Here is a 27936-nt window from a genome sequence, read left to right as displayed (position 1 = left end):
AATGCATCTAAAATGACTAGGACAGAGAACAGAGATCCAGGAATGGGATGCTGCTGGGAAGTATTGACCCTCAGAGCTAAGAAAGGTGGTGGCAATTCTGAGAAGTTCTTCATTTAGGGTGGCTCTGAGCTGGCCTAGAAGGAAGAGGCAGCCTTGGGTAGGAGGGGAGGGGCAGGCACTTGAGAGGACATCCTGTCAGAGGTTTAGGGGTGGGCAGACCACTGAGGGAAGGGTGAGATGTGGTATTAGCGTCTGTATGAGCCGAGGAGGTTTCCTCTGCGTGCCTCGCTTGGTCTAGCCCTGAGCCCTGACATGGTCTTCCAAGAGTTGGGCCAAGTCCAGTGGTAGCTGAGGCTATTATCACCATGCCTGTGCCTGTGAGATAGTCAGGGGCCTACACACCATGAGCACACAGTAAGTTGGAATTCGCAGATGTGGCCTACATGATCATCAATATCTTAATTTTGAATTATTTGCAAATATTTTAAAATTGGGAGTTTCAACAAAAACTCATTTTTAGCTTCTCTTGAAAAATCAGCTGTCTGTCATACTGAGTGTACTTTCCCATGGCCCCCAGGGCTGGAGCTGTCTACAACTGGCCTGTAGACAGATCACCCTGGTCTCTCTGCCCCTGCAATGGGTGGTGGTGGTGATGGGGGGACAGGAAGAGTTGGCTGTTAGTAGCTGCAGGTCCTGGGTGGGCACCAAGCTCTGAGGCTTCATGAAGCGGCTGTCGTGGGCTTGGGCTCCTTATACCTCCCACAGGCCTCTTGTTAGGGGTGGGTCACTCCTTTGAAGACCAGGTGTAGCCATGGGATCAAGGCTGAGGAGGGGTCAGAGGAAGCCTGGAGTGTGAGGAATGCTCTGAGTATGGCCCTAAAAGGCCTTACTTGGAAGGCTGGGGAAGGCTTCCAGGGCCTCTTGCGGCTTTGGGACCTCAGGTCTATGTGCGTCCATTTCTCTGACTTCCCAAGGGGCTTCTTGGATTTGGCTGTGCCTCCACTGCCCACAGGGAAGACCTCTACAAGGTAGGTTTCTCCTAGATAGAAGCCCCCACATCATTTCTTTCTCACAGCCTCCTCCCCCTATTCCCCCCATGTGGAGTGGCAGGAAAGGGGAAGGCAGGAGTGTGCCTCCCCCTCAGACCTGTCAGCATCCACATCTGTTGCTTCCTCTGCTGATCCATTTCCCATCATTGACTGTGAGTGTGGATTTTGTCCCTGTCCTTGGTTCAGGCCCCAAAGCCAGCCTTGGGCCCCAGTGAAGAAGGCAGGCTCCTGTCACCACCTACACCATTCTGGTTTGATTTCCCCGTGCTACCTGAGGCAGGCAAGTCCACGCCAAACACTGGCCCTGTGCTCTCCCCACCCTGGGTACCCGTTCTCCTTCATGCCCTTACTCTAGCTGCACTCTTCCACTATAGAGTTACTGTCCCAAATCACTTTCATGGGCTCGCTTCTCACCTCCCCTGGCTGCCTGTAGCCAACCAGGAGTGGACTGCCATCTGGCGCTGGCCCTTTGCCCTTAGATTGGCTGGCTCGGGGTGTCCATTGGGGTGAAGCAGGTGCTGAGATGAGCATGGAGGAGCCCAGCCAGAGGGCCTCTCTGTAACATGAGGTGGGACAGTTTTCAGCACTACACCCTCACCCCCACCCCAGCCTGGAAAAAAATTCCCTGGCACCTGCCCCAGTTTCCATCTGCTGCCCTGATTCTTGGGAGGCTGAACCCAGCCCCTGACCTGCCCTTCTGTTCAGCACCTGGTAACCTGGGCCCCTGTCTGGGTCTTTCTGAGGATCGTTTGGATCCAGCCACACACAGGAGGCAGTAGCGGAAGGGTGTGATGCATTGAGAGCATTATGATATAGAAAATAAGGGTGTGGGCCCCAGAGAGACTGCCTGGGCGTCAATCCCAGCCCTTCACTAATGAGCTGTGTGACCTTGGGCACATCTCATCCCCTCTCTGTACCTTGGTTTCCGTGTTTGCAAAAGGAGCCAAATAATAGCACCTACCTCTTAAGCTTGCAAGAATGAAATGAATTAAAATGAAGCTATGAAACGTTCACGGCACATAGTAACCTCAGCATTATCTATTGCTATTGGAGTCAGAAAACCCAGGTTCCCATCTTGGCTCCATCAGCTGAGCTTGGGGAGATCTCTCTCACTCCCTGTGCCTCAGTTTCCTTCTCTAATATAGGGCTGTGCTCTCTCGCTCATTAAGGGAGAGAATGTAGGACTGGCAGGGAGAATGTAGGTGGAAGTGGGTTCTGTGTTGTGAGTTGCTGTACACATGGGCAGTGTTATCATCAATTCTGAATTCTCAGTTCTTAAAGGCAGGGCAGGCAATTTCTTAATTTGCTTACCTTTGCAGAGAGGGCGGACACTGGGGGTCATAAAGTTCAGCAGATGAGGCCCTGGGCTGGAAACAGTGTCAGTCTTGGAGGCCAGCCTGGTCCAGGATGTGCTGCTGGCTTCAGGGCCACAGGCTTGGGTATAGGACTGGGGAGGGGCCGTTCGACTGTCCACAGCCTCCCTCTCTTTGTGGCAGTGTACCTCTGGGCATCATGAAGCTGTTGGCCCTACCCAGCAGGCCAGGAGCCTAGTCCTGCACTATCTCTGGAGGCATCCTGATTTCACCTTTTGGCCTGTTGGGGTATCTTAGGAGCACTTAGGGAAGAAAGAGGGGATAGTTGGAAACAAAATATGGAATGGTAAGGCAGAACTTCCCAGTGATGACCTTTTCTTGGCTGTGGAGCTGGGCAGAGGGCTGGAGCTGGGGCTGGGGCCAGGGCAGCCTGTTACCTGTCTTTGGTGGTGTCTGCAGTATGTGAATCGAGTCCAGCTAGGTGTGTGTGTCTTGGAGGCCCCAATGCACCTCTGCTCCTTCCTCCTCAACCTGTCTTCTCTCCGTGCAGTCCACCTGGGGATAGACATCCAGTAAGCACTGGATAAGTGGATTTCCCATCCATGGTTACCTTGGGCCGAAACAGAGATGGAGGAGGGTCTGGAACCCCTCTGGTTTGAGGGAGAGGAGACTCCTTTACAAAGGGCAAACACGTGGCTCTGATAAGATGAGCTGACGGCAGAGCTTCCTGGGGCTGTTCAGATGACTGCAGAGGGACTGGGCCGGACCCTGGCGGGGGTCACCACCAGGTCATCAGGTTGCCTGCACAGCTGAGCCCTATGCATCTTGTGGGCAGAGATCCCTTAAAGCTGGTCTGATTCTGCCTCCCCAACAGTGAGTCCTGGGCATGCAGGATGCTCTCCTCTCTTTCTACTTGGGGAAGGGGCCTTCTTAATTATATCCCCCTCCACTCACATGGAAATGAGTTTGGATTTTCTGAGCATACACCAGCTGGCTGGGGGGGAGGCAGCCCAGAAGGCTGCTGCTGGCTGGGGAAGGGAGGAGAAAGGAGGGGAGGGAGCCAGGCCAAGATGGAAATTCCGTGTTCTCACAGCAGAGCAAGGATGGGGCTCTGAGTGCTCCCCACAGGTTATTGACCCTATGCCTGAACCCCCCTACCCTTAGGGAAAAGCATCTTGCTCCTGCTTATAGGCTCAGAGGAGCTGTTATCCACTCAGGCCAGTCCATCCTCTGAGCACTACAGCCTTCAGGGTCCAAACACTTAACTGGCCATTAGCGAGGTTGTGCCCTCAGGAGAGGTCCTCCCTGACTTCTAGGTCAATCCCTTTATGGGGTGGGGGGAGTGAATCTAAGGCCCTGAGAGGGGACAGGACCTGGAGCCGATCACAGAAGACCACAAGTCTGCCTTGCTTCCCGCCCACCCGGGTTCTCCCCGTGGAGTTGCCCAGGAAGAGGTGGTGAATGTTCCCCGGGCGGCGGTCACTGCGCCCCCCTTGGCCAGCCGGGAGGCGAGAAAGGCTGCGAGGGGCGGGAGAGGGGCGGGGGAGGGGCGGGGTGGGGTCAGGCGTTTGACTCCGCCTCCTCGCGCTTGATTCTGCCTGCTGTCGGGCGCTGGCTCAGTCTCTGCTGCTCTCCGCTGTCGCTCCCGGGCCTCGGGATGACACCGCCTCCGCCCGGATGCGCCTCCCTCGGCGCCCCGCGCGCCCGCGTTCCCAGTCCGCTGGTTCGGTCCGGGCTCCCGTTGCGGCTGCTGCTGCTGCTCTGGACGGCCGCCGCCTCCCAAGGCCACCCGAGGAACGGACCCCGCATCTCCGCTGTCTGGAAAGGTAGGTGGCGCCGCGCGAGCGGCGGGGCGCAGGATCCGATGCGGCGCGGCGCGGGTGCGGAGTGTGCGGCACTGGAGGGAGTGCGTGCGCGCGGCTCTGCGGGTCCTGGGCTGTCCCCGCGGGTAGCGTGTGGGTTTGGGTGAGTGTGTGAATGTGCGCGCTGCTACGCTGGAGCGGGCTGTAACGCTGCGGCGAGAGAGCCGCGGGGGCTGGAGACCCGGCTAAGTCACTCCAAGTCCGCCCGCAGCCGGGAGCCGCAGCGCCCGGGCGCAGGGGGGAGGGAGAGGGCCCCTCCCTCGGCCCCGAGGCGCTCCTGGTCCTCCAGCGGCGGGGCCTCTGTGCGGGATCCTTTCTCCCGCCGGGACTCCCACCCAGCTCCTCTCTTCCTGAGCTGCGGGCTCCGCTGTCGCGCGGGGCGCAGGCTGGGCCGGCAAGGGGGGCGCGGACCCTTTGCCGCCGCCGCCGCCGCGTTCCGGCTGCGGGAACAAAGACCCCGCTGCCTGCCCCCCGCCCCCGCCCCGGCCCCGAGCGCAGGCCGGGTAAAGGGGGTGGGCACCCAGTGGTGAGCCGGGACGTGGTGCGGTGCGGAGGCTTCAGGCACCGGGGCGCTGCCTCTGCAGTGCCGGGACCGGCCGCTCCCTCCTTGTCCGCACGTGGCAGTTGTCACCAGGAATCGGCGCCAGCGTGGGGGGCAGTGCCCGTTGGGTGGGGCGCGGCCATTGGGACCCCCAGGCAGAGGATCTGGGGAAGACCTGCAGCTTTCAGGCCCTGGTGGTTATGTGAACTTGGGGGACCGGAGTCTCCCCCGGGGGCGCCTCAGTTTAGACCACTGTACGATGGGTCAGAAAGCCGGCTGGGTGGGTTTTGAGGTTTTTCTGTCGCGAGGGGCTGAGCTCCCCTCCCCTGCAATGCACACATATGCTTCCCCACCTCCAGGCTGACTGGGCTCTGTCCCCAAATTTGGCGGCGCTGGGCCCCCCTGTGGTGGTGGTGGCCTTGCAGTGGGGGGTGGGGGGATCTGGCCCCTCCGGGAGCCCTTTGATGCCTGAGGCGGTTTGCAGGGATTGCCAGAGCCTGAGCATTATCTGGGGCAGGTATTCTTAGCAGAGAGAGAAGAAAAAAAAAAAAAAAAAAAAAAAAAAAAAACCGCTCAAAAAGCGAGTGGTCCGAACTGCGGCTGCAGTGGAGGGGATGTGACTTGCCCAAGGTCACTCTGCATTGTGTGAGCTCACAGTGTAGTCAGGGGGCTCTGATCTGGCACAGGACCAGTGCTTGTTCTGGGTTAGGAAGTGGAGCAAGATTTAGGCAATTTTTCGGCCATGAAAAGGGTACTCTGGGGGCCAGCTCTGCTACCCAGCCAGAGGTATTCCTGGTGGAAGTGGAGCAGGGCATCTGGGCCTCTGGTCATCTATCTACTCATGGTGGACACCTACACACCCCTCAGTCATATTAGCTCCTGTGTGAGCTTCCTCTGCCTTCCCAGCATCTTTGCCTTGCCTCAGTCCCCTTAGCTGTCTTGGACAGCACCGCATTTGTGCACTCTGAAGCGGATGAATGGCCACATCTGAGTGTTCTGGAATCTCCCTCTGCGCCAAACCTTTGCATTTGGCTCTGCTTGTCCACATCCCCCGTCTTCCCAGATACCCTTCCACACACATACTTAATGCACACCCACCTCTTAGCACCTAATGCTGCCTCCCCATCTCGGGCACTTAGTCCCCACCCTGAGGCTATTTAAAACTGCTTTCTGTCTTCTTACCCACTTTCCAAAGTGCTCTCTCCCCTGCACACAGTTCACTATTGTAGCCACACTGGCCATGCCTTCTGCTTGGTAATGCACTATTGACCCCCACTGGGGTCTGCCATCCCCTCACCTATCTTGTCCAAGGGCCGTCTGTGGTCTTCTTCACCAGTGCCAGGCACCCCACTGTCCAGACAGACCCTGCCATCCACCTGTCCCCCAGGACCACCAGCTGGTAATGGTATGCCTAGCTGACAGCTGCTTCCTAGTTCCTGTGGAGTGACACATGGCAGTCGGACAGGAATGGGCTTGGGCGGGGCAAACGAAGGAGTAGGGTGAGAGGAGGACCCTTGCTGTAGGCCTAGGTCCCTGTATACCAGTGGGTTGAGGGGATGCAGATGGTGGCCTCCAGGAATGACTAGATCAAGGATAATGGTGGTTCTGGAGCTGCTTCTCCATGAGGCCTAGACAGGGCTTTTAGTTATAAGACAGGACAGGTGTGGGGACTGGAATGGGTATGGAGGGATCTTCTCCATCATTTATTTTCTGCTGCTTGGACCTATAAGTTCTAGGGAAAGATTAGATAAGGGAGTTCTGGGAGGGTCCCAGCCTGCCCTTCTCAGGGAGGTTGATGCTTCTCTAGCCTGATGAAGGCCTGGCCCAGAGCAGCTCTGGACAGAGAGAAGGATGTGCTAGTACTGACCTGCCAGGTACCCTTGAGCTCTGTACCTGTTTCTGACCCTCAGAGCTTGCCAGGGCTCTGGAGGTTGTCCCCCAAGGGCTGTCACTGACACATGGGTCAGTCAAGGATGTGACTTTGTGGGCCTGACCTCCCTGCAGCAGGGACTGGAGGTGGGTGGTTTGCAGGTAAGGGCAGGAGGTTGGCATGCTTGTGTAAGCTGTATACCCCTCTCCCATTCCATCCCTGGTTAGAGGAGATGGAGAAGCCCAGGAAAGCCCTGACCTCCAAGGTCTGAGGTGAACCAGCTTGTCCACAGCAAGAAACAGAGCCCAGTCTCCACTTATCCAGCTGGTTCTGGCCTCACCCTTGTCCAGTTAAACAACAGGATGTTATTGTTGACTTGGTGGCTGCTGGGTGAGCCATATGGGGCCGCTCCCCAGGGCAGGGGGTTGTTGTCACCTCCTCTAGGGGATGAGATCACAGCTGGGGCTCTCCAAGCATCACCATTTCCAGTGGAAATCCTTGTCCTCTTGGGAACTTAGATGTATTCATGACCTTCAAGGTGAACTCCCCCTGCAGAACAGGGTGGCGGGGTGGGGGAGCAATTCCCAGGAGGAAGGGGGGTTTGCTAAGCTGGGAGAGATGGGAGAGATGCTTGGTGATGTCACCAGGAGTTTCCTGCCAAGCTCTGTGGCCCCTCTGTCCTGAATAGTGAAGATTCTAAGAGCAGGCTGGGGTGAGGTAGATGCTGGCCCAGGCCCAAGATGACCACGGTGTGGAGGAAAGAGATGGGAAGTTGGAAACCTGGTTCTGGACCCAGCTCTGCTGATTTTCTGTGTGACTCTGGACAAGTGCTTGCCTTTTTCCTGAGCCTCAGTTTCCTCAAGTTTCCAAAGCAGGTATAGGGAGGAGCTTATACTTATCAGAGCACTAATCCCTTGCGTCTCTGGAGTAGGTGGAGGCTGCAGTGGTCTGTTCAAACCCTAGCAGTGAGGAGAAATTGAAACCTGGGAAGTCGGGGAAATCCTTTAGTCTCGTGTTCTTTCCTTTCTTTTTCTCTCATAAGCGAAGGCTGATGATCAGCTGGAGGAAATAGCTCATTTGGATTGTGACCTCAAGGGTGGGCATAGTAATTCAGCATTTTTGACATTTATCATTTGCTGGGGCCAACCTTGTGCTGGTCCTGGGCTTGGGGAACCAGGGCTGAGAAACTAGATGTGTCCATAGGCTTCTCCGTGTAGATGGGGAGACAGGCAGGTCAACCTGCAGTTACAATGAAATGTGTCAGGGCCTCTAACAGAGGCAGCTGTGGGGGTCGAGGAGGTACCTAACCCAGTCTGCACAGTCAGAGAAGGCTTCCTGGAAGAGGTGATAAGTCAGGATGGCAAGAGGAATAGGAGCCAGCTTGGGGAGGGGAGGGACAGGAGGAAGTACCCTGGTGTGACAGGATTTCAGACCCCAGAACTTGCAACTAAGACCAAGGAGAGGAAAGGAACTGTGTGGGGGTCCCCAAGAGGGAGACATTGAGTCAGCCTGGGCCTGGGGGCTCCAGGAGGGTTTCATGCAGGAAGGGATATCTGAGCTATGCCACCTGACCTTCCACAGCCAGCCCAGCAGTAGGAAGTAAAGACCATGGCAGGCAGGGAAGACTTCTCCAGTGTCACAGCTCCCTGATGGAAATCTGGGGCTGGGTCCAGGGACACCAGGGCTTTCTGCCTGACTCCTGACCACAGGAGTTCTCCAGGTGAGGAGGCCCAGTCCTCAGCAGAGACTCTCCATGGGGTGAGGAGCTCCCCCAGCATCAGCCGGGCCCTGCCGGTGTGGGAGGGGCAGATGGCCTTCCTCTGCCTAGCTTCCCCTCCCAGGAACCTTCACCTCAGCAGGGGTGGATCACTACCCAGGCTGGGCACTTGGGAGAAGCAGGGAGAGCTGGACACTCTTCTTGGAAGAGGGCCAGGCCAGGGCCCCTAATGTGCAGGTGGGAAGCTGAGGCTCAGCCTAGGGGGTGGGGCGCAGCAGCCTACAGACGGCAGTGGTAGGAGTGGGTGGCCCTGGAGTTGACAGCTCAGCTCTCACCTGATGTCCTACCCTCCACCCCCAGTACCATTTCAGCCACTGCAGGGCTGTCTAACTATGTCACAAGAGACTGACCATGCTTCCCCTGCTCTGGTTGACAGCTCTGGGGCCAGAAAGCTTCCCCTTTTCTTGGTTTCCTTTTTTGGCAAGGTCTGGATGCCCTGGAAGCTTCCTCTCTTGCGGGGGTGGGGGGGAGTAGTAGTGGGGAGGAAGGGGTCCTCCTAGAGCAGGGACTGTGGCCCCTTGTTTGGCACTCCCATCAGAGAATATGGACTTCTCCCTTCCCTAGCCAGCCCAGGCAGTGAGGGACTGTTTGATCCATCTCTTTCTTGCCCCCTATGGTCTAGTCAGCCTCCAAGCCTCTTGTTCCACCCCCACCCCCACCTTGGCCTGGGCCCTGCTGTGTCTTCAGGACTGTGCCTGGTCTCCTCGATGCCCTTGCATCCCTCTGGGTCACTGTGCTGAGCATTCCAGCTGGAGCACACAGCCCAGCTGATCTCCAGTTCTTCCCCCACCATTCCCCAGCTCCCCATGCTTTCCTGCCTCAAGGCCATTGCCCTGCAGGTTGTTGCCCTGCCGTTCATCCCTCCGTGTACCCAACTCACCCTCTTCCTCCTTTCTGCCAGTGCTATCTCACTTCCTCTAAGGAACCGTGTTGGATGACTCTAACTCACACAGCCTGATGTCAGAAAACAAATGTCAGAGATCAGCTGGGCCAACATTCCACAGATGGGGAAACTGAGCTCTGAGATGACAGGGACTAGGCCAGCATCACCCAGTGAGACGGGCAGAGCTGGGACCAGGCTCTGTCTTCTGCCTGAGCCCGCCTTGGCCTTAGCTTTCGGCCTCCCTCCACTTGTCTGTCTGTCTTCATGCTCTGTCCCCAGGCTTATGGCTCTCTGAGCCCATTTCCTCCTCAGCCAGTTCAGGTGAGTCCAGACTCTCCCTGCCCCAGTGCTGTCTGCTCCCAGGAGCCCCAGCAGCCATGACCGTCCTCCCTTCAGGACCTTAGATTTGGGTCAGCTCCATGCACTCTGGGGGCAGCTGGGCCTCAGGTCTCGGGGGCAGGTTGATCTGTGTCATGGCCTGGGCTAATCTGGTTTTAACCGTCATAGCAGCCTGGGATTAGGCTGATGCTGTCGTGCCTCCTGCACCCACTTCTTCCAGTCAGGGGCTGGGGCTCTGAGCCAGCACACCCCTGGGGGCAGCCCTCACGATGGAGGGCAGCCAGTCCCTGCCCCGTGCCTAGGTCTGTGTTCCGCTCCTCTGGGGGAGGGAAGAGGAGAAGCCCTGGGTTTTCCCTTGGGGGGCATGCTGGTGCCTGGAGAGGTGAGCCTGCCGCCTGTGACAAGAGAGGGCACGTGGGGAGGTCAGGAACTTTGTGCAGCCAAGCACTGTGACAGGAAGTGAGAGCAGGAAGGGTCAGTGTGGGGTGGTGCCACCGGGGAAGACTTCCTGGGGAGGGGGAAGAGCCAGGCTAGAGAGAGAGGCAGGGACGTGGGGTGGGGCAGAACGGGGCACAGATTGCTACTTGTGTTCTTTGTCTTCTGGGCCCAGGGCTCTGGGCCAGCCTAGTGAGGGAGGAAGGTCACTGTGGTAAGCTCGACACCCTAACAGTGGCCCAGGAACCTGTTCTAAGGTGTCTCCGCATCTGACACTGGGGTTTGGCCTACCCCAGTCCTGCTCCTCCCTATGCTCTGAGCTGCCCCCACTTGCCCAGTCCTGGCCGTGGCTTGGCCCAGGGACCATGGAGTAGGAGGAGGGCTGGCCTTCACCTTCAGGATCCCACAATCCAGGTGAAATTCCACCAAAACAGTGTGATCTGAGAGAAGATAGTGTGTGCCAGATGGTGTATAGCACAAGGTCAGAGGGAGGACGGAGCTGTGAGGGCTGGAGCAGTCTGGAACACTTCGTGAAGCCAGGGGGATTGAGGCTAGATCTTCAAGGACCGGTAAGACCACGTGCCTAGAGAGAAGGGCAAAGGGCAGTCAGGGGAAGGGAAAGCACAAGCAAAAGGGTAGAAGCGGGACTCGGCCATGGCAGAGATGAGCAGAGAAGGGTGGGCCTTGACTGCCAGGTAGAGGAGTCGGGCCTTGCTGGGACAGGCAGTTGGGACCCATGGTGGCTTCTTAAGCCGAGGAGCCAGGGCGGGTAGAAGCGAGTGTTTTTTGCCAGTGCAGGTTGGGTGGGAACCTGGCTGGTTGGATAGTAAGGAAGGGTCTCAGCACATCCTCCCTTCTCTATAGCCTGTTCCAGATTGCACAGCACTTCTATTCTGGGCAGAGACCATGGGATACTTGTACGCTGGTCAGCACTCAGTGCCGCACTACACCCCCAGATCCCTAGTCCCCTCCACGCCTCAGGCCTGCACACCCACGCTTACTTACACACACTGTCTTTAGGGCATCGTGGATGAAGGTCAGGCATTCATTGGCCAAGCAGCCTCTGACCAGGCTCCACCCTCTCTGGGCCTCAGTCTCCTCATTTGTATGGGAGAGGCTGGCCTAGAAGCTTCCAAGGGCTCATCTATGGAGCACAGTGTTATAAACACAGATTCCAGAGTCAGTCTGCCTGAGTGTCAACCTCCACACCACCACTTAGCTGTGTGATCTTGGGCAAGTTACTCAACTTCTCTGTGTCTGGCTGCCCTCATCTGTAAAATGGGCATAATAAGAGAAGCCACCTTATAAGAGTTCAGTGATGATTGAATGAGTTAATACACCTGACACTCAGAGAGGTGCCCGGCACACAGTAAATGCTATGGAACGGTTAGGTCGGGGTAGGGGTGGGGATATCATCATTGTCAGTATCATCCTCCTCCTTTGGCATCTCTGATTTCTGATGAAATGCAGCCCTGGCAGCCCGGCCCCTGCTAGCTCTCCCTAACCGCCTATGTTGGCTGACTGCCCTTGCTCTCTGACCCCTCCCTCCTTCCCCACTGGCCCAGGCTAAGGCTGAGCTAAGGAACCTTCCATTTCTCAACAGTCTTCCTGTCCTGCCTGCATCCTTCTACTTGGGGTGGTTTAGCCCTCCTCTGCCCTCTCCCTGACTCCTGCCCTGGCTCTGGACCCAAGGGCAGGCCCTGAACCTCTGCTCATGCTTTCCTTTGAAGGATCCACCAGCTGACTTCAGCCTCACTCTAGGGCTTTTGGAACCTGCTGAGCTGAAGAATGGGCAGAATCCGGACGTGGCCTCCTGCCTTCCCTGGGCTTGGAGCCTCCTCCCCCCTCTGGCTGGGCCTCTGTGCCAGCCTTCCCTCCCTGAGCCCCTGGAATCTGTTTTGGCTCGGGCCCGCCCCCAGGACACACTCAGCTGTCTCTCCACACTGCTTCTTACCCACAAGCCTTTGCCCCATCTGATCTCCCCACCAGCCAAGCCTTCTGGTCCTTTGAGTACAGTGGCGCAGCGCAGAGAGCACACAGCCCTTGCTGGCGTGGAAGGCCCTTAGTTTTCCTGTCTATAAAATGGGCATGCAGATGCTGTCCTGCCTTCTTTACAGGGTGGTTGGGGGATTTGGTGAGCTAGTTGGTGGAAGCAGATGAGGATATGGTTTCTTCTGCTGCCTCCATCTCTAGGAAGCCATCTCTGATTTATCCAGTACTCACAACCCCACGCTTTCCCCAAACGCCCCCGAACTTAACCCTGATTGTTTTGTTCCAGGAGTCATGGTGGGTCATAAAACCTAGACCTTAGCGCCTCCAGTCCACAGAGGAGGAAGCTAAACTCAGGAAGGCCCAACTCTTGGTCACAGTCACAGCCAACCAGCCAACTTGGCTGAGAGAGGGAGCACAAAGCTTTTTAGAACCAGGGCTGAGCCCACACCTGAGATATGCTCCCCTCCCACCCACGGCTGACCTTGGTGGGCAGGAAGATGCTCCCCCTCAGCCCAGCACACAGCTCACTGTTCCCATGGCTGATAAAGAGAGACACACCTCCCACACCCCCATGAGCTAAGTACTGCCTCAAGGACCCACCACCTGCCCCAGCACACCGGCTCTACCCGTCAGGCAGCTGTGTCTGGAACCTTGCCCTGCTGAGTGTCGCCAGCACCCCAACAGCAAGCACAGCCCTTCCTTAGCACGGGCCCGTGCCACCCCGGAAACTGGGCTTCTGGATATGAGGAGTGGCTGCTCGTGCCCTCATGCCTGGCCATACCGGGAGAGGCAACATTGATGAAACATTTGTTCCTTTGCCCCCCCTCCCCCTCCAGTGAAAGGTTTCCGTCCACCGATCTGACACATGCAGAGTTCCACAGTTAGTCATTCCTTTGAGTTTAAGGCTTTGATTGCTAAAGGCCCCTGGAGATCAGAGTCCTACCTGGAAGATTGGTGGGTGGTTGATTCCCTTCAGTTATCAGGTCAGTGACTTATCCCCTGGCCTGCAAGAGAGCGTAGGGTGGAGAGCAGGAGATGACACAGGGAAGTAGAAAGTGACGTACAGCTTTTTGAAGATCAAGAGGCTCTCAAGGAAGTCCCGGCTGTGGTCCTTGTCTGGAGCCAGGTGATGGCCACCAGAAACCCTGAGCTGCTGCCTCGCTCTGCTTCTGTCTTCCTTGTTCTTTTTTTTTTTTTTTTTTTTTTTGCGGTACGCGGACCTCTCACTGTTGTGGCCTCTCCCGTTACAGAGCACAGGCTCCCGGCACGCAGGCTCAGCGGCCATGGCTCATGGGCCCAGCCGCTCCGCGGCATGTGGGATCTTCCCGGACCGGGGCATGAACCATGAACCCATGTCCCCTGCATTGGCAGGCGGACTCTCAACCACTGCGCCACCAGGGAAGCCCCCCTTGTTCTTTTTTTTTTTTGGCTGCACCGTGTAGCTTGCAGGATCTCAGTTCCCGGACCAGGGAGTGAACCCGGGCCACGGCAGTGAAAGCCTGGAATCCTAACCACCAGGCTACCAGGGAACTCCCCTGTCTCCCTTGTTCTGTGCCTTGGGCCAGTGGCATGGTCTCTCTGGCCTCCATGCCTCCCTCAGCTTAGTGACTATTCCCTTCCCTTCCACCTTGACCTGTGGGGTTCCAAAGGGTGGCAGAGGCTGCAGGCTAATTCCTGGGGCCCCGCACGGGCCTTCCCTCTTCTTCCTCTGGCAAGGGTGTGAGGGGGGACTGGTGATTCAGGTGGGGCACGACTGTGGGAAGAGACTCCTGCCTGATGTGGTTGGGCCTCCAGTCCGAGGCTGGCCTGGCTCCTGCCCCACGCCCAGGCCTCCCTGGCTGCCTGACTCAGGCACTCCCTGCTGGGTGCCACATTCCTGCCCTTCTCAGAGCCTGCCTCACTGCCCGCTCTCAAAGGGCTCCTTGAGGTTAGCATTCAAGGCCTGTCAGGTCACTGGGTCAGCTTGGAAGGCTGTCCCTGCCCAGACCAGACTGTGGGGCCCGTCCCTTGTTGCTCCCTTCACAGATAACGACGCTGCCCCCCATCCTAGCCACCACTCCACCCTCCCCCTGAGCAGCCCTCTTTCACAAGTATTGAGGATATGGGGTTGGCGGGGGCCAGATGGGGACAGCACCCAGAGTGAATGAGGAGGAACGGTGCTCCACCAGGCAGGCCTGCTTTAGGAAAACCCACTCCACAGAAGTTCACACTTGTCCCAGCCAGTCGGTTGCTGGGATTGTGCTGGGAGAGTGGGGGGCACGAGAGGAAGGTCTGATTCGTTCCAACAGGATCAGAGCCCCATGGATGGCCTGGCTGGGGGCCTCTGATAGGGGAGGACAGCCCCTCACACCCAACCATCTTCTTGACCCTCATTTCTGGCGGAGCTGGGGCTGGGCCTAGTTGGTCCTGCCACTGTGAGGAAGGTGGGGGCTTCGGGGGCCATGGAGTCTAGCTAGGTATGGGGCAGCCTGATTGTGCCCTTTCTTGGTCCAGAAGGAGCCAGGATTGGCTCAGAATCACATGGGGGTGGGGTGGAGGCTTGTGCCTGGCCCGCCCCTGGGGCCATGCCAACCCCTTGTGTCCCTAGCCCCCTCCCCTGCCTGAACCCCTGGTTATTCTGGGAGCTTTTAGCTCCCACTTAGTCAGCCACTAATGCGTCAGGCCGGGGAGTGAGGGGGGAGACACGGTGCCAGACGGTGCTCGTTTTAGACATCCAGGATGGGAAGCAGAGGGGGCTGGTCAGGCAGGGGGACCTGGGGGGTGATGCTGGAGGAGAGGGGGCTTTCTGGATCCTGGCGCTGCTCATAGATAGGAGAGGGCAGCTCCGCAGACTGACAGGCAGTGGGTTGATGTATCCTTGGGCCGCTGCAGCTCCCTTCCCCCATCACACTCGGGGCTTCAGCCCACCTTCCTGATTCTACTCTCATTAGGTCTCTGTACCCACCATACGGTCAGCTTCCCCAGCTTCCCCACTGTTGCTCAGGCTGTTTCCACTGCCCGGAATTCTCTTCCTGCCTGTTTCTGACCCATCTAGCTTTGGTCCGCCTTCCCCATCCTTTTGGATTCCTAAGGAAGCAAAAAGACGCATTTAGGGATGCGGCACTTGCTCCCTTGGCTGGGCCTCTTTAGGAGCAGCCCCAGCCTTGCTCAGCCTCTGCGTGGGTGGAGCCTTGAATGCCACCACCTCCCCTCTTGGTGCCAAGGGGCCACAGATCCTGGCTGTGAAGGCTTGGTTCTGCCTTCACTTCCAGGCAGCCCTCCTGCCCCTGAGCCCCCAGCCCCCTGCTCCTGTGACCTGAACAAAGCTTCCTTTCATGTATTCATTGAGCTGCTGCCGCTCAGACACTTCCCCGGCACAATCAGGCCCTTTGAGGGCCTCGGGAGTACGGGAGCCGGGCTGGGGCTGGGGTAGAGAACGGGCCAAGGCCTCGTCCTGGGGCCGAGCTGGTGCCATCTCCCCCATATACATCACCAGGCACAGAGCCGGGAGGGGCGGGTTCTTCGGGGTTGAGGGAGGCAATGCTCCTGGGCTCCTGTTTGTTCTTCTGCAAAATAAGGTGAGCAGTCCCTTCCTCCCTCCAAATCCTGACCCTGGCAGCCACAGCCAGGATTTGAGGGGATCAGGGCTCAAACTTGCATATCTGTGCAGGACTGTCCTGGCTGGGCAGCCCCCCACGCTGCATCCAGCAGCAGGCAGCTCTCACCCTCCCTTTGTGTTCTCAGCAATACTTTGTGAGCAGCTCTGGGGTCTGTACCAAAACAGTTTTGCTTGAGTGGTATGGAGGCTTGCTTTGGTATGGCTGTTTCACCCCTCCAACTGGATTCCAGGGTAAGGCCGGGCCTCCCCCTCAGGCCTTGCTCTCCGGGGCCAGGCTGAGTCTCTCCCATCAGACTAGACTTCCCAGGGCAGGACTGCATCTCCTCCTCACTTTGACGGCCCTGTGACCCCAGACAAGGGGTCTCTCAGGGCCCCTTCACGTACCCCTTTCTCCACCACTAGAGCTGTGCATTGGCTGTGCAGGCCCCTCTTCTGAGGCCTGGGGTTGTGGCCTTGATGTGAACCAAGGTGACTGTTTGGAGGTGGCCAGCATGACCTGAGCTGTGGGGCTCCTCCCCTGTGGCCTCTGGAGGGCTTCAGATCTCAGGCCCCAGCCCAACATCTTCAGACACAGACATATAGATTTTCCCAGCCGCCTGGCTGTCTGGGGGAGTAGGTGGGGAGCTGGGGCTACAGACTGTCTAGATTCCGGGCTAGGCTGTGGGGACAGTGGCCGCTGCTCAGGCTGCGGTGAAAGGGGAGCTGGAGCCATGGAGCTGAGTCAGGAAGGCCTTGTGTCTGTCCCCAGCACTCTAATTTTATCCCAGCTGGTGGGGAGGGGGAGCCCGGGGCCTGAGACCTGCCAGCCCTGCCCGAGCCTTGGCCAGCACCACACCCCTACTACCCAGCAGGAAGTGGGCTCTTAGCTCCCACCTTGTGCAGCCTTGGGGTCCTGGGAGGCCTGACATCCTAAGCTGTCAGGCTATTTGCAGAGCACCGGAGGAGACCCAGGTGAACCCGAGGGCAGTGAGCTCAGCACTTCTCTGTGGCCTGCGGTGCTGGCATCTCCCTGAACACACCTGAGAACCATTACTCAGTCTGGATGAGCCAGTCTCTCCTGCCTCCTAGTGTGACCTTGGGCTAGAGTATCCCTGAAGGCCCTCAGTTTCTGCCGCTGTACAGTGAGCTGGGCCACAGCTGAGGTGGAGAGTAAGAAGAGCCCACTTCCAGGGATGACTTGGCCATGCGGGGATGTATCTTAAGGAAAGGGAATGAAGGTGGGGGTCGCATGGTGGGTAGTGCTCTTCGTCCCTGCTGAATGCAGCATCAGTAGGAATGGCTCAAGTGGCACCAAGGGGAATTGGGGGCAAACTCAAGGACATGGCAGTTCTGTTCTCTCTGGGCTTGGAGGGTGTCCTGCTGGGATGTCACTGCTAAGTTGGCTGCCCCTGAGTTTGCTGCAGCTGAGTAAACAGTGGTCAGGCTGAGGATCCAGGCTGGTCCGAGGTGGGAAGATGGCTGATTGCTGGGGGCACAGCCACAGGCTGTCCCATTCCTGTAATTTAGCCCTGCAACCAGGACAACCTCAGCAATGTCACCGGAGATGAGACATCTTCTCCCCGGAGGCAGTGGCTGCAGACAGATTCTTTTTTGGGCAAAATTGTCCCGGTCAGCCCTTCTACTTAAAGGCCCGGGCTGTGCTCTGTGAAGGGCCCCCTGTCCCGGAGTTGCTGGGGAGGGAGCGCTGATCTTTCCCCCCGGGGTGAGCTGGGATCTCCGTGAAACCAGGCCAGGGCAGACCAGGGTACAGAGTCCAGCTTGAGGGCAGGAGTTCTGGTTCCTGGCCTGCTACTGACCATGTGAGCTTGGGCTGTCCCTCTCTGGACCTTTGTTTTTCCAACTGTAAAATGGGAGGGAGTGGACATTAAGATTCCTTTCCAGCTTTGATCTATACTGACCTGCTCACTAAGGGGACGGAGTGGGCTGGGAAGGGTCAGAGAGGGCTTCCTGAAGGAGGGGATAGGGTTCTGAGCAAAGTGATTCCTGGGAACCTGAACTGTATGTGGGGTTCTTAGAGGCCTTGCTACCTGCAGGGGGTGGAAGTGGCTGCTTGCTCTGTCCTAGATAGCAGAGAGCCTCAGAGCAGAGTTGGGAGCCCTGGTCCCTCCTGCCCAAGCCCAGCCCCTTAGGAGCAGCAGAGTGTGTGTGTGTGTGTGTGTGTGTGTGTGTGTGTGTGTGGTGGTGGTGGGGGGGGTCTGTTCTCCCCAGGGGTCCCTAAATTCTGCTCCTACTCTGAGGTCACACATATTGTAGGGTAGGGGTCATGGCTTTGGGGTGAGGACATCTGGTTGCTGGACCCTGCCAGAGGACCCCTGTCTTCTCTCGCTCACGGCTCTTGAGTTCAGATGCTGCCCTAGCCAAATCCAAGCACTAGTTGCTGGGGGGATGCCGGTATGCATGGGGGGCGGGCCAGGATCTTCCAGCCCAGGGTCCAACCTCAACGTTTCTGCCTATTGTTTCTTCCTTAGGCCATGCAGGGCGGGACCATGTGGACTTTGGCCCGGCCGAGCCGCACACGGTGCTTCTCCACGAGCCGGGCAGCTCCTCCGTGTGGGTGGGTGGACGCAGCAAGGTCTATGTCTTCGACTTCTCCAAGGGCAGGAACGCCTCCATGCGCACAGTGAGCCTGGACCCTTCTCCCGGCCCCCTTTTCTCTTCCTCCCTCCCCATCTTCTTATCTCTCCTCTGGCCTTGCAGAGGCGCCTCGGGGAATCCGGGGGCACTGGCATTTCTTCCAGAACTGGTCAACCCCCTATTATATCCCATAAATGGTCCCTGGGGGAGGCTCCCTGAGGGCGGTCCCAACTGGCGTGGGTGTTGGGGCAGTGTGGAGAGAAGCGCGGAGCTAACACGCCTGGCTGGGTGGGTAGCGCTGACTGCGGAGGCCTAGCAGGAAGCTGGGCTCCAGAACCCCGTGGCCCTGTCTTCTGAGATCTCTGGGCTGGCTCATGAGCTCTGGGCTTTGGCTCCGGGTATCAGGCTGAGCAGCCTGTGTGATGTTGGGTAAATCACTCCTCCTCTCAGAGCCCTAGTTGCTCATCTGTCAAATGAGCCTATCCTGAGGATGCATGGAAAGCACTTATGGGGGCATCTTGCCCCTGGCAGAGTGGACTGATGCTCCCCCTGTTCCCCCCAGGTGAACATTGGCTCCACGAAGGGGTCCTGCCGGGACAAGCAGGTGAGTGGGGGAGAGGGAGTGCAGAGGGGAGGCTGGGCCCCTTGGAAAGGTTCCTGAGAGTCTGAGGAAGGAGGCCTGGCCCTGTCTTGGGAGCCCCAGTCCGGGAGGAGAGAAGTAGCCCTGCCCCAGGGTTCCCAGTCTGAGGGGGAGACACTCCTTCCCTGAGGCCCTTCCTCTATTCTTGGAGGGGTTAGAGTCAGCTGCACCTGCTCTGGGCCCTCCTCAGAGGCTGCCTTCTGTGCTCAGACTTCTGATGCCTTCTTCCCCAAGACCGAGGGTCCCAGTGCTAGGCCTGCCAGGGCCTCCCACCAACCAACCTCTCTCCTTCCCCTTCTCCCGAACAGGACTGCGAGAACTACGTCACGCTCCTGGAGAAGCAGGGTGAGGGGCTGCTGGTCTGCGGCACCAATGCCCGGCGCCCCAGCTGCTGGACCCTGGTGAGAAGGCCCCTCCCCGTGTGCCTGGTCAGCTCATCCTTGTCTGGTGGGCTTCTGCTTCCCATGGTAGGAAGGAGGTGGGGGGGACTCTGAGGCTGGCCTCACCTTGTATAGAGTTCCTGGGAGGATGGGGACCCTGGCTGGGCAGCTGGCACCCATGGGAGGCAGTGACCGTGGGATCACATGGCAGTCTGACCCCCTCGGTCTCCCCCAGGTGAATGACACTGCAGAGTTGCTTGGTGAGAGGAGAGGCTATGCCCCCTTCAGCCCGGATGAGAACTCCCTGGTTCTGTTTGACGGTAGGGCTGTGGCTGGCACAGGAGGGTTCCCAGAGGGCTGCTGCCCTGGGCAGGGGGAGGGTGGTCAGCTCTGTGCCTGGTGACCCAGGCCCGGGGAGGGACTTCCAGGGCCTGTGTGCCCTTACCCGTGCCCCTCCCACTGTGCCCAGGCTCTGAGGTGTACTCCACCATCCGGAAGCAGGAATACAATGGAAAGATCCCTCGGTTCCGCCGTATCAGGGGTGAGATTGAGCTGTACACCAGTGATACTGTCATGCAAAGTGAGTCAGGCTCCAGCTGGGCTGGGCTGGGCTGGGCTGAATGAGGCGGTGTGAATGCTCAGGGCAGCAGATGGGATCCTCATGTTTATGGGGAGGCTCCCCTAGGGCCGCTAGGGCCACAGGCCAGTCGGGAGAGCGGGAGCTTGGTACAGCCCTGGGTAGATAGAGCTGAGGAGGTTGGCCTGGCAGGGAGCAGGGAAACAGCAGAGAGAAAGATGTGGAGGCAGGATGGGCCCAACACCCTCTGGGAACAAATCAGAGGAAAGCCCAGACCCAGTGTGGAGTCCCCGGGTGCCATAGCGTATCCCTCTGCTGAGCTCACGTGGGGGCAACACCTACTCCCTCCTCGTTAGGGCTCTGCCGATTAGGCAGAAGTGACATAGGGGCCCCTAGGGCTCTCCCCGCAGTCCCTAGGCCTGAAGTCATTGCTCCTGGGCCAATGACATCTTTGTAAGAGAGGGCAAAACAGGTGTGGGGTGGGAGTGCAGAGTCTCAGGCCCCTTGGGGTGTTGGACCTGTTTTTCTGAAGTTTATTCCAGGTGTGATTTGACCCAGGTTTGTTTGTGCAGACTCAGGGGGTGGGCAGGGTGTGGGTGGGTCCTCTGAGAGGCTCCCCGCCTCACACGCTTTCACTTCTGTCCCCGGTAGACCCGCAGTTCATCAAGGCCACCATTGTGCACCAAGACCAGGCCTACGATGACAAGATCTACTACTTCTTCCGAGAGGACAACCCTGACAAGAATCCCGAGGCCCCTCTCAACGTGTCCCGAGTGGCCCAGCTGTGCAGGGTGAGCAAGTGCTGAGTGGGCAAGAGTGTGTGTCTGTGCCTAAACAGGAGTGAGTGAGTGTGTGACTGCCCGTGTGCAAATGTGCAAGCGCGTCTGTATGGGACTGTGGGAGGAAGTGTGCGTGCACAGGAGGGTCCCTGCACCTGTGAATGGGTAAAGATGGTTGGGCTCACCTGCACGTGTGATAGCGTGCAAATGTGTGTATTCGTGGAGAGTGTGCTTGAATGTGTGCGTGAGAATGAGAGTGCGTTGACGTGTGTGCGTTTCCCCTGTGTGGAGGTGCTGGCTTGTGCAGGTCTGTGTCGTGTGTGTGAGTGTGAACGTGTGAGAGTGGGCAGACGTGTGTCTGAGCCGGTGTGCTCTGTGGGGACCTGGTACCCGCACCCTGCAGGTCCCCACTGTGAGCCCTGTGCCAGCCAGAGTACTGCCTCCTGGAGCCTGGCCCAAGAACCTGGCCTGAGTGGTGGGGTACCTCAGCCTCGTCCCCTCACAGGTCCCACGACCCCTTTCAGGGCCTCCCTTCCTCCTCAGAAGCCTGGGTGCTGGCATTCCCGGCAGCGGGTGCCCCGGGTGTGTGGGGCAGCCCAGGCAGGTGCTGAGGGGCCTCCTCTCCCCTCCACCCTTCCAGGGGGACCAGGGTGGTGAGAGTTCACTGTCGGTCTCCAAGTGGAACACCTTCCTGAAAGCCATGCTGGTGTGCAGTGACGCCACCAGCAACAAGAACTTCAACAGGCTGCAGGACGTCTTCCTGCTCCCCGACCCTAATGGCCAGTGGAGGGACACTAGGGTCTATGGCGTGTTCTCCAACCCCTGGTGAGTGGCCCTTGTCCTGATGCTGGGTCTGGCATTAGTTAAGTGTCCAGTGGGGATCAGAGGGTTTGGGCCCTGCCCAAGGGATGGCTGATGTGGCAAGAGCAGGGACCCCAGCTCAAGGGACAAGGCTGTTGCTGGGCCTGGGGTGGGCGGACACAGTGCTCAGGGAGATGTGTGTGCTGGTGTGTTTGTGAGTCTGTACCCATGGGTGTGTGCGCGTGCGCCGTATGCATGCTCATGGCTACACCTGTGCCTGTGTGCCCGCCAGCTGTGTACTCAGAGCGGGTGCTGGGCCCCGGGAAAAGGCTGCTGCGGCCTCTGGGGTGCTGGGTGCCGGGTGCTATCACACCCGCTCAGGCACTGCCTGCGCCTGATAATTCACACCTCTTAATCACTCTCATTGATTGAAAACAAGGCAGGCAAAAGTGTCAGGTGTGTGTGGGGAGAGGTGGGCGGCAGGGTAGGGAAGCCAAGACCCTGCTCTGGGGCTCCTGTGTGCATGGACCCAGCAGTCTGGGAAGGGGATGGAGGTCTGGCCTCCTTGGGCATCAGCATTCCAAGGATGCACATGTTGGGATTTCTCCTGCCCTGGGGTTGGCCTCTGAGCTCAGTGATTCTGTGACAGAATACAGGTTGTGGTTTTACATTTGCAACAGAAAGAAATTAGGTTGAACTTCCCTCCCTCCCTCCTTCCTTCAGTGGTATTTGGTAATGCTCAGGCACTGGCCTTGGCCCCCAGGATAGTCCCTGCCCTCATGGAGCTCAAAGGCCAGGGAGCTTGGTCGGAAGGCTGCAGTTGTACCCCATCTGGTGCTGGGCTCGCCTGGGTGAGTGGAGGTGGGTGGGTCCTGGGCCTCCCACTGAGGTGGCCTGTGTGTCCCCCAGGAACTACTCTGCCATCTGCGTGTACTCCCTCGGCGACATTGACAAGGTCTTCCGCACTTCCTCACTCAAGGGCTACCACTCAGACCTCCCCAACCCACGGCCTGGCAAGGTGAGCGGTGACACCCACCATGGCCCAGGCCCCGACCCCATCTCCCAGCCACCCCACTGATCTGGACCTGTTCTCCTTGCCCAGTGCCTCCCAGACCGGCAGCCGATACCCACAGAGACCTTCCAGGTGGCCGACAGTCACCCTGAGGTGGTGCAGAGGGTGGAGCCCGTGGGGCCTCTGAAGACGCCACTGTTCCACTCTAAGTACCACTACCAGAAAGTGGTTGTCCACCGCATGCACGCCAGCAGTGGGGAGACCTTCCACGTGCTTTACCTAACTACAGGTGAGGGGCTACCCGGGACCAACCCCTCCCGTCCCCCCCGCCTCGCCCCTGGTCTGCTTTGTAAAAATGGGTATGAAGAATAATGTAGTTAACATCTGGTTGGGAGAATTGAGTGACTAAGAGCTGTCAGGAGTTAATATGTGTGGCTGTGGAAGAGTCAGGCAATGAGAGCTTCCCGGAGGAGGTGGGGCAAAAGGGAGAGGGAAAGGCATCATAGGCTAGAAGGTGCCAGGATTCAGAGGCAGAAATGTAAGTCTGAGCAAAGCTGGGTATAGCTTTGGTCCAGCTGTCGGACTCCTGAAGATGGTAGGCAAAGATGGGGAAGTCAGGAGGAAGGACCTGGTCCAGGGTGTCCTGTGGGCCTCTGCCAGGCAGAGCGAGGAAACTGGACCCTCTCCCTGTCTTTGGGATTATGCAGATGAGAGGAAACTTTTGATGTGGGATGCAAAGAATTTAGAGAGATGTGAGGAAGGACTTCCAGATGGCAGGGCCTTTGCAGAGAGATACTATTCCGGAGTCTGCAGCAGGAGGGATTGGGGCTAGATATGAAATAGAACTTTCTGAGCTCTCTGCAGAGAATGGGAGGCTCTCACGGCTGGGAGAAGCGATGGGAGGCTGTCACCACGCCGTGTGGAGGAGGTGAAGGGCAGTGTGTGTATGAAGGTAGTGACTGGGCTGGGAGCTTGTCGGGCCGGAGGAGCAAGGGGCCACATCCCAGAGCCTGCAGAGGGGGGGTCACAGACACATAGAGGAAAGGTCCTAGGCAGGCAATCATCTGATCATCTGACTGCTTTTTTGGGGCAAGTGATACCCTGGGAAATTGGGAGGGAGCGAAAGGGAGGTAGGCTATTCTAGAAACTGGGACAGCCCGTGAGGTGGGATTGGGAGGACCCCAGGGGTCAGGATGCCCACTAGTCCCCGACAAGTGTGAATGGAGAGAGCACTGGCCTCTGAGGCAGGCAGCCTAGTGTGTGACCTTGGGTTCCCCTATGCTGAACCTGAGGTCCTTTTCAGATCTAAGATTTTATAAAAATTAAAAAATCCCCTAAGACTACATGCAATGTGGAATCCTGGATTGGATCCTGGAACAGATGAAGGACAATTAGTGGAAAAACCCGTGAAATCCCAGTAAAGTCTGTAGTCGAGTTAATAATTATGTACCTGTGACAGCTGCTCAGCTGTGACAACGATCACAGTTATCTAAGAGGAAACATTAGGGGAAACTGGGCGAAGGGTATACGGGAACTCTTTGTACTATCTTTGTAACTTTTCTGTAAATCTGAAATTATTTCAGAATAAAAAGTTTATTTTAAAGACAACAAATCCCAAAGAGTCCAGGAAGCAGAGGGGTTTATAGAAGAAGTTGAGGGGTAGAGTTCTGACCCCTCTGGGTTCCAGTCACCAGCTGTGTGACCTTGAGCAAGTTGCTTAGCCTTTCTGAGCCTCATTTCCTTATCTTCGAAGTGGGGATGATAATACCCACCTCCCAGGGGTGTGGAGGATTAAACGAAGTAATGCTAATGCATGTAGCTGGAGGCTTAGCAGTGCTTGGGCACGTGAGACTGCTGGTTCTGTTCTCCATGCTCCAGCCTCCCCTGCGGCCTTGGGGAGCCCAGGGCCTCCTGCGATGGCCTCCCTGGCCCAGCCTTGGAAACTTCCTGCGATGCCTTTGGGCTCTTAAGACCCTCCCCAGTCATGCTGTCCTCTCCCCATCCCACCCCAGTCCTATGACCCTTGCCTGAGCCATGACTTCCCAGCCCTCCCCACCGGCATCTTTCCTGGTCAGCTCAGCCCAGAGGGAGGCTGCCTGGCTCTGTGGTGGGACTCCCGCCTGCTGACCCTCTGCCTTTCACCTACAGACAAGGGCACCATCCACAAGGTGGTGGAGTCGGGGGAACGGGAACACAGCCTTGTCTTCAGCATCTTGGAGATCCAGCCCTTTCGCCGTCCGGCCACTATCCAGGCCATGTCACTGGACGCTGACCGGGTGAGCCTCCCCTCCCCAACCCCTGCCCTATGGGGCTGCCCAGGTGAGGACAGAGCTCCTCTGCGTGTGATTTGCATGTCCCTTGCTGGGTCTCTGGGCCCCAGGGTCTGCCAGGCAGCTGGACCACAGCTTAGGGGCTTAGAACTCAGTTGGGATGGGGGCCCTGACCTGACTCAGTCCTTTTCTCTTTCCAGCGGAAACTGTATGTGAACTCCCAGTGGGAGGTGAGCCAGGTGCCCCTGGACCTGTGTGAGGTCTACAGTGGGGGCTGCCACGGCTGCCTCATGGCCCGAGACCCCTACTGTGGCTGGAACCAGGACCGCTGCGTCTCCATCTACAGCTCCCCAGAGTATGTTGGCTGGGATCCCTTGTCGCTAGGAGACAGCGAACACAGGAGTGGGGGTTGATGGGCTACAGGAGACGGCCCTTCTGGCCAGACCCTCCTCTGGGTGGACACCACTGCTGATGCTGGGTGGGGAGGAGGACAGGGAAGGGGCCAGGCCTGTGGCCTCCTGTCTGCTTAGCCTCTCTCTTCCTTCCAACTCCAGGCCAGTGCTGCAGTCCATCAATCCAGCCGAGCCACACAAGGGGTGTCCCAACCCAAAGCCAGGTACCTGACCTGGCCCTGCCCCCGTCCCGTTAGGGTGGTACCACCGTGCCCCGATTGCCCTGTCTGAGGGAGGCCTGGTCTGGTCCTGGGGGCTCCAGACAGATGGGGCAGGACAGTCCTGTGGAGGGAGCCCCCTCGGTGTGGGGTGGTTGTGAGAGGAGTGGGGTGAGGGCAGCAGGGGAGAGTCAAGAGGAGACTGGGCGCTGGTTTCCCCGCGTTCATTTAGAAGCCTTGGCCTTGGAGGCCTATCAGTGGGGGAGGACACAGCCTGCCCTGGGAGCCCTCAGCCCCTCCTCATGGCTATGTCCCCATCCCTCCCCAGAACAAGCCCCACTGCAGAAGGTTTCCCTGGCCCAGAACTCTCGCTACTACCTGAGCTGCCCCATGGAGTCCCACCACGCCACCTACTCGTGGCGCCACGAGAACAGTGTGGAGCAGAGCTGTGAGCCCGGCCACCAGAGCCCCAACTGCATCCTATTCATCGAGAACCTCACGGACCTCCAGTACGGCCACTACTACTGCGAGGCCCAGGAGGGCTCCTACCTCCGTGAGGCTCAGCACTGGGAGCTACTGCGCGAGGACGGCGCCATGACCTCGCACCTGCTGGGCTGCGCCCGCGCCCTGGCTGCCTCCCTCTGGCTGGGTGTCCTGCCCACGCTTACTCTTGGCCTGCTGGTCCATTAGGGCCTCCTGGGGCTGGGCATGCTGCGGGCTTCTGCAGCCCCAAGGCACTAGAAAAGTCTCACACCCACAACCGGCTGGGCCCGGGAGCTCCTTGCCCACCACTTCTTCCAGGGGGACTGCATAACCCGACGGGGGACGCCAGGCCTGGAGATGGCCAGCCGCAGGCGGCTGCTGGGCCCCGGTGGGGCAGGGGTGGGGTGTGGGCCAGAGAATGAAGGCTCCGACTATGAAGCTGGGGCCTTGCCGACCCAAGACTTTATCTTTTGGAGACTATTTTTCAAAAACTGCTCCTCAAACTGACTAAATGCAATGATGCTCTTGGCCTAAGAGCCTGTGGCCCAGAGAGTGGGGTTTAAAAAGGGGAGTTGGGACCCCATCTCTGGACCTTTGGGCTGAAGCCTGAGTCCTTCTGGACTCTCTATACCCAAATTGCCCCCTCATCCTCCCTCCTGCCATGGCTGGGGGTGGCTAGTGTTCCCGCAGGCCCAGGGCTGCCCTCTGTGGCCCCCTCACCAGCCCTGGGTCTCACTAGGCAGCTGCCTTGCATGTTTATTGAAGGATGTTTGCTTTCCGGACGGAAGGACGGAAAAAGCTCTATTTTTATGTTAGGCTTATTTCATGTATAGCTACTTCTGACTGCATCTGTATGAAATACCAAAACTGCGTGCTGGGTTGGGGTGGGGAGGGAGGGGCTGGGGAAGGGATGGGTCACGGGCGGGGGGGTCCCAGTCTGCGGCTCCCAGGAATGGGATGAGAGTCCAGGGATGGGCGTGGGTTTGGCGAGAGTGGCATGAGCTGGCTCTGCCCTGGGAGCCCAGTCTGAAGGGGACGTCGTCCAAGCCCCTGATGTGGGGTGGTTATGGGAGGGGGTGGGATGAGGGAGACAGGGGAGAATGAAGGAGAAAACTGAGCGTTAGGTTCACCGTGTTCATTTTGAAGGAGGAGCCAGGTCCTCAGGGGGAGGTTCCGGGACTCTGCCCTTGGCATTGGGGGTTAGGGGGCGGGGGGGTGGCCCCCCTCCCCTCCCCTCCCCTCAGCCCCCTTCCCCAGGGGCTGTGCTTCCATGCTCCTAGCCTCCCACCTTCAGCTCAGGACATGTTATAACTTAGGCTAAACTGTGAATTCCTGTAGGGACGGCCTGGGCCAAGCTCTCCAGGTGGGCGGCTCTGCCCCCAGTCCTGTCCATGGATTTCAGCAGAGAGCTGGGCCCTTCTCTGGCTGTGTCTGGCCAGCCTGGGGCAGGGCCTGGGGCTAGTGGCCTTCCAGCTTCGGCCCCTGCATCTCTTCTCAATGCACTTTAATAATGTAACATATTACTAATAAACAAGCTATTTATTTACCTGTGCCTGCTGCTTGCCTTTAAAGACATTCTGGTCAGGGGGTGAGGGTGAGGGCACCTGCTGCCCCTGTGAGCATCACACACTCTCACTGGCCCTCTGCTTAGAGCCTTAGAGCTAAGGAAACACACAGCAGGGCTCCCAGTTAGTGAGAGGCAGGAGTGGGATCTAAACCCACAGCTCCTGAGCAGTGCTCTGCCTGCCAAGCAATGACCCTGGAGCCCAGACAGCTCCTGCACCCCACCTTTCCTCACACCTCAGGAGCGGGCCTTTCCCCCTTCCCAGCCTCCGCCCCCTGACCATTTCCCCTGGTAGGCCTGGCCATGCTAGAAACAGCCTTGGGCCTCCCTGCCTTCAAGGGGTCCATTCTGGGAGGGAAAGCTGATCAAATAAGACCCTGTGGGATAAACCTGTGGCGATGGAAGTGTGTGGGCAGGAGGCTAGAGGGCAGGGGAGGTGGTGGTGCCTGAGTGGAGATGAGGTCCTTATTCCAGGTAGGGCCAGCAGGCAGGGCAGGGGTCAGTGTGCGGGCAGAGGGGACAGCTGGAGAGCAGGGAGAGACCAGTGGGCAGGCTTTGTGTGCTAGTCCCAGAGCTTGGCTTTTCAA

The 27936-nt window shown here is 58.3% G+C and overlaps 1 protein-coding gene across 4 annotated transcripts; it reads left to right on the top strand.

Moving 5' to 3' along the window:
* Positions 1 to 3977: 3977 nt before the first annotated feature.
* SEMA7A (semaphorin 7A (JohnMiltonHagen blood group)) lies at positions 3978 to 26657 on the top strand. 4 transcript variants are annotated; one of them, XM_055088115.1, is made up of 14 exons: positions 3978 to 4188; positions 18128 to 18279; positions 18796 to 18837; positions 19182 to 19274; positions 19489 to 19513; positions 19723 to 19833; positions 20482 to 20621; positions 21250 to 21434; positions 22320 to 22428; positions 22513 to 22711; positions 24571 to 24698; positions 24893 to 25047; positions 25247 to 25308; positions 25631 to 26657. In XM_055088115.1, the coding sequence occupies exons 1-14, from the start codon at positions 4020 to 4022 to the stop codon at positions 25990 to 25992; spliced, it is 1932 nt and encodes a 643-aa protein (XP_054944090.1). In that variant the 5' UTR covers positions 3978 to 4019; the 3' UTR covers positions 25993 to 26657. The 4 variants fall into 4 exon arrangements, with proteins under 4 accessions (XP_054944090.1, XP_023984631.1, XP_054944089.1 ...); XM_024128863.3 differs by having other exon boundaries at positions 19489 to 19573; XM_055088114.1 differs by lacking the exon at positions 19489 to 19513 and having other exon boundaries at positions 19182 to 19320.
* The last annotated feature ends 1279 nt before the right edge of the window (positions 26658 to 27936 follow it).

Source organism: Physeter macrocephalus, chromosome 11, assembly GCF_002837175.3.
Source record: "Physeter macrocephalus isolate SW-GA chromosome 11, ASM283717v5, whole genome shotgun sequence".
Taxonomy (NCBI): domain Eukaryota; kingdom Metazoa; phylum Chordata; class Mammalia; order Artiodactyla; family Physeteridae; genus Physeter; species Physeter macrocephalus.
This window is presented reverse-complemented; position numbering and strand designations above follow the sequence as displayed.

Coding starts and splice junctions, on each gene's coding strand:
- SEMA7A (XM_024128863.3), top strand. CDS start 4,020: ATGACACCGCCTCCGCCCGGATGCGCCTCCCTCGGCGCCCCGCGCGCC. Junction 18,280..18,795: donor GGAACGCCTCCATGCGCACA/GTGAGCCTGGAC, acceptor TGTTCCCCCCAG/GTGAACATTGGCTCCACGAA. Junction 24,699..24,892: donor TGTCACTGGACGCTGACCGG/GTGAGCCTCCCC, acceptor TTCTCTTTCCAG/CGGAAACTGTATGTGAACTC.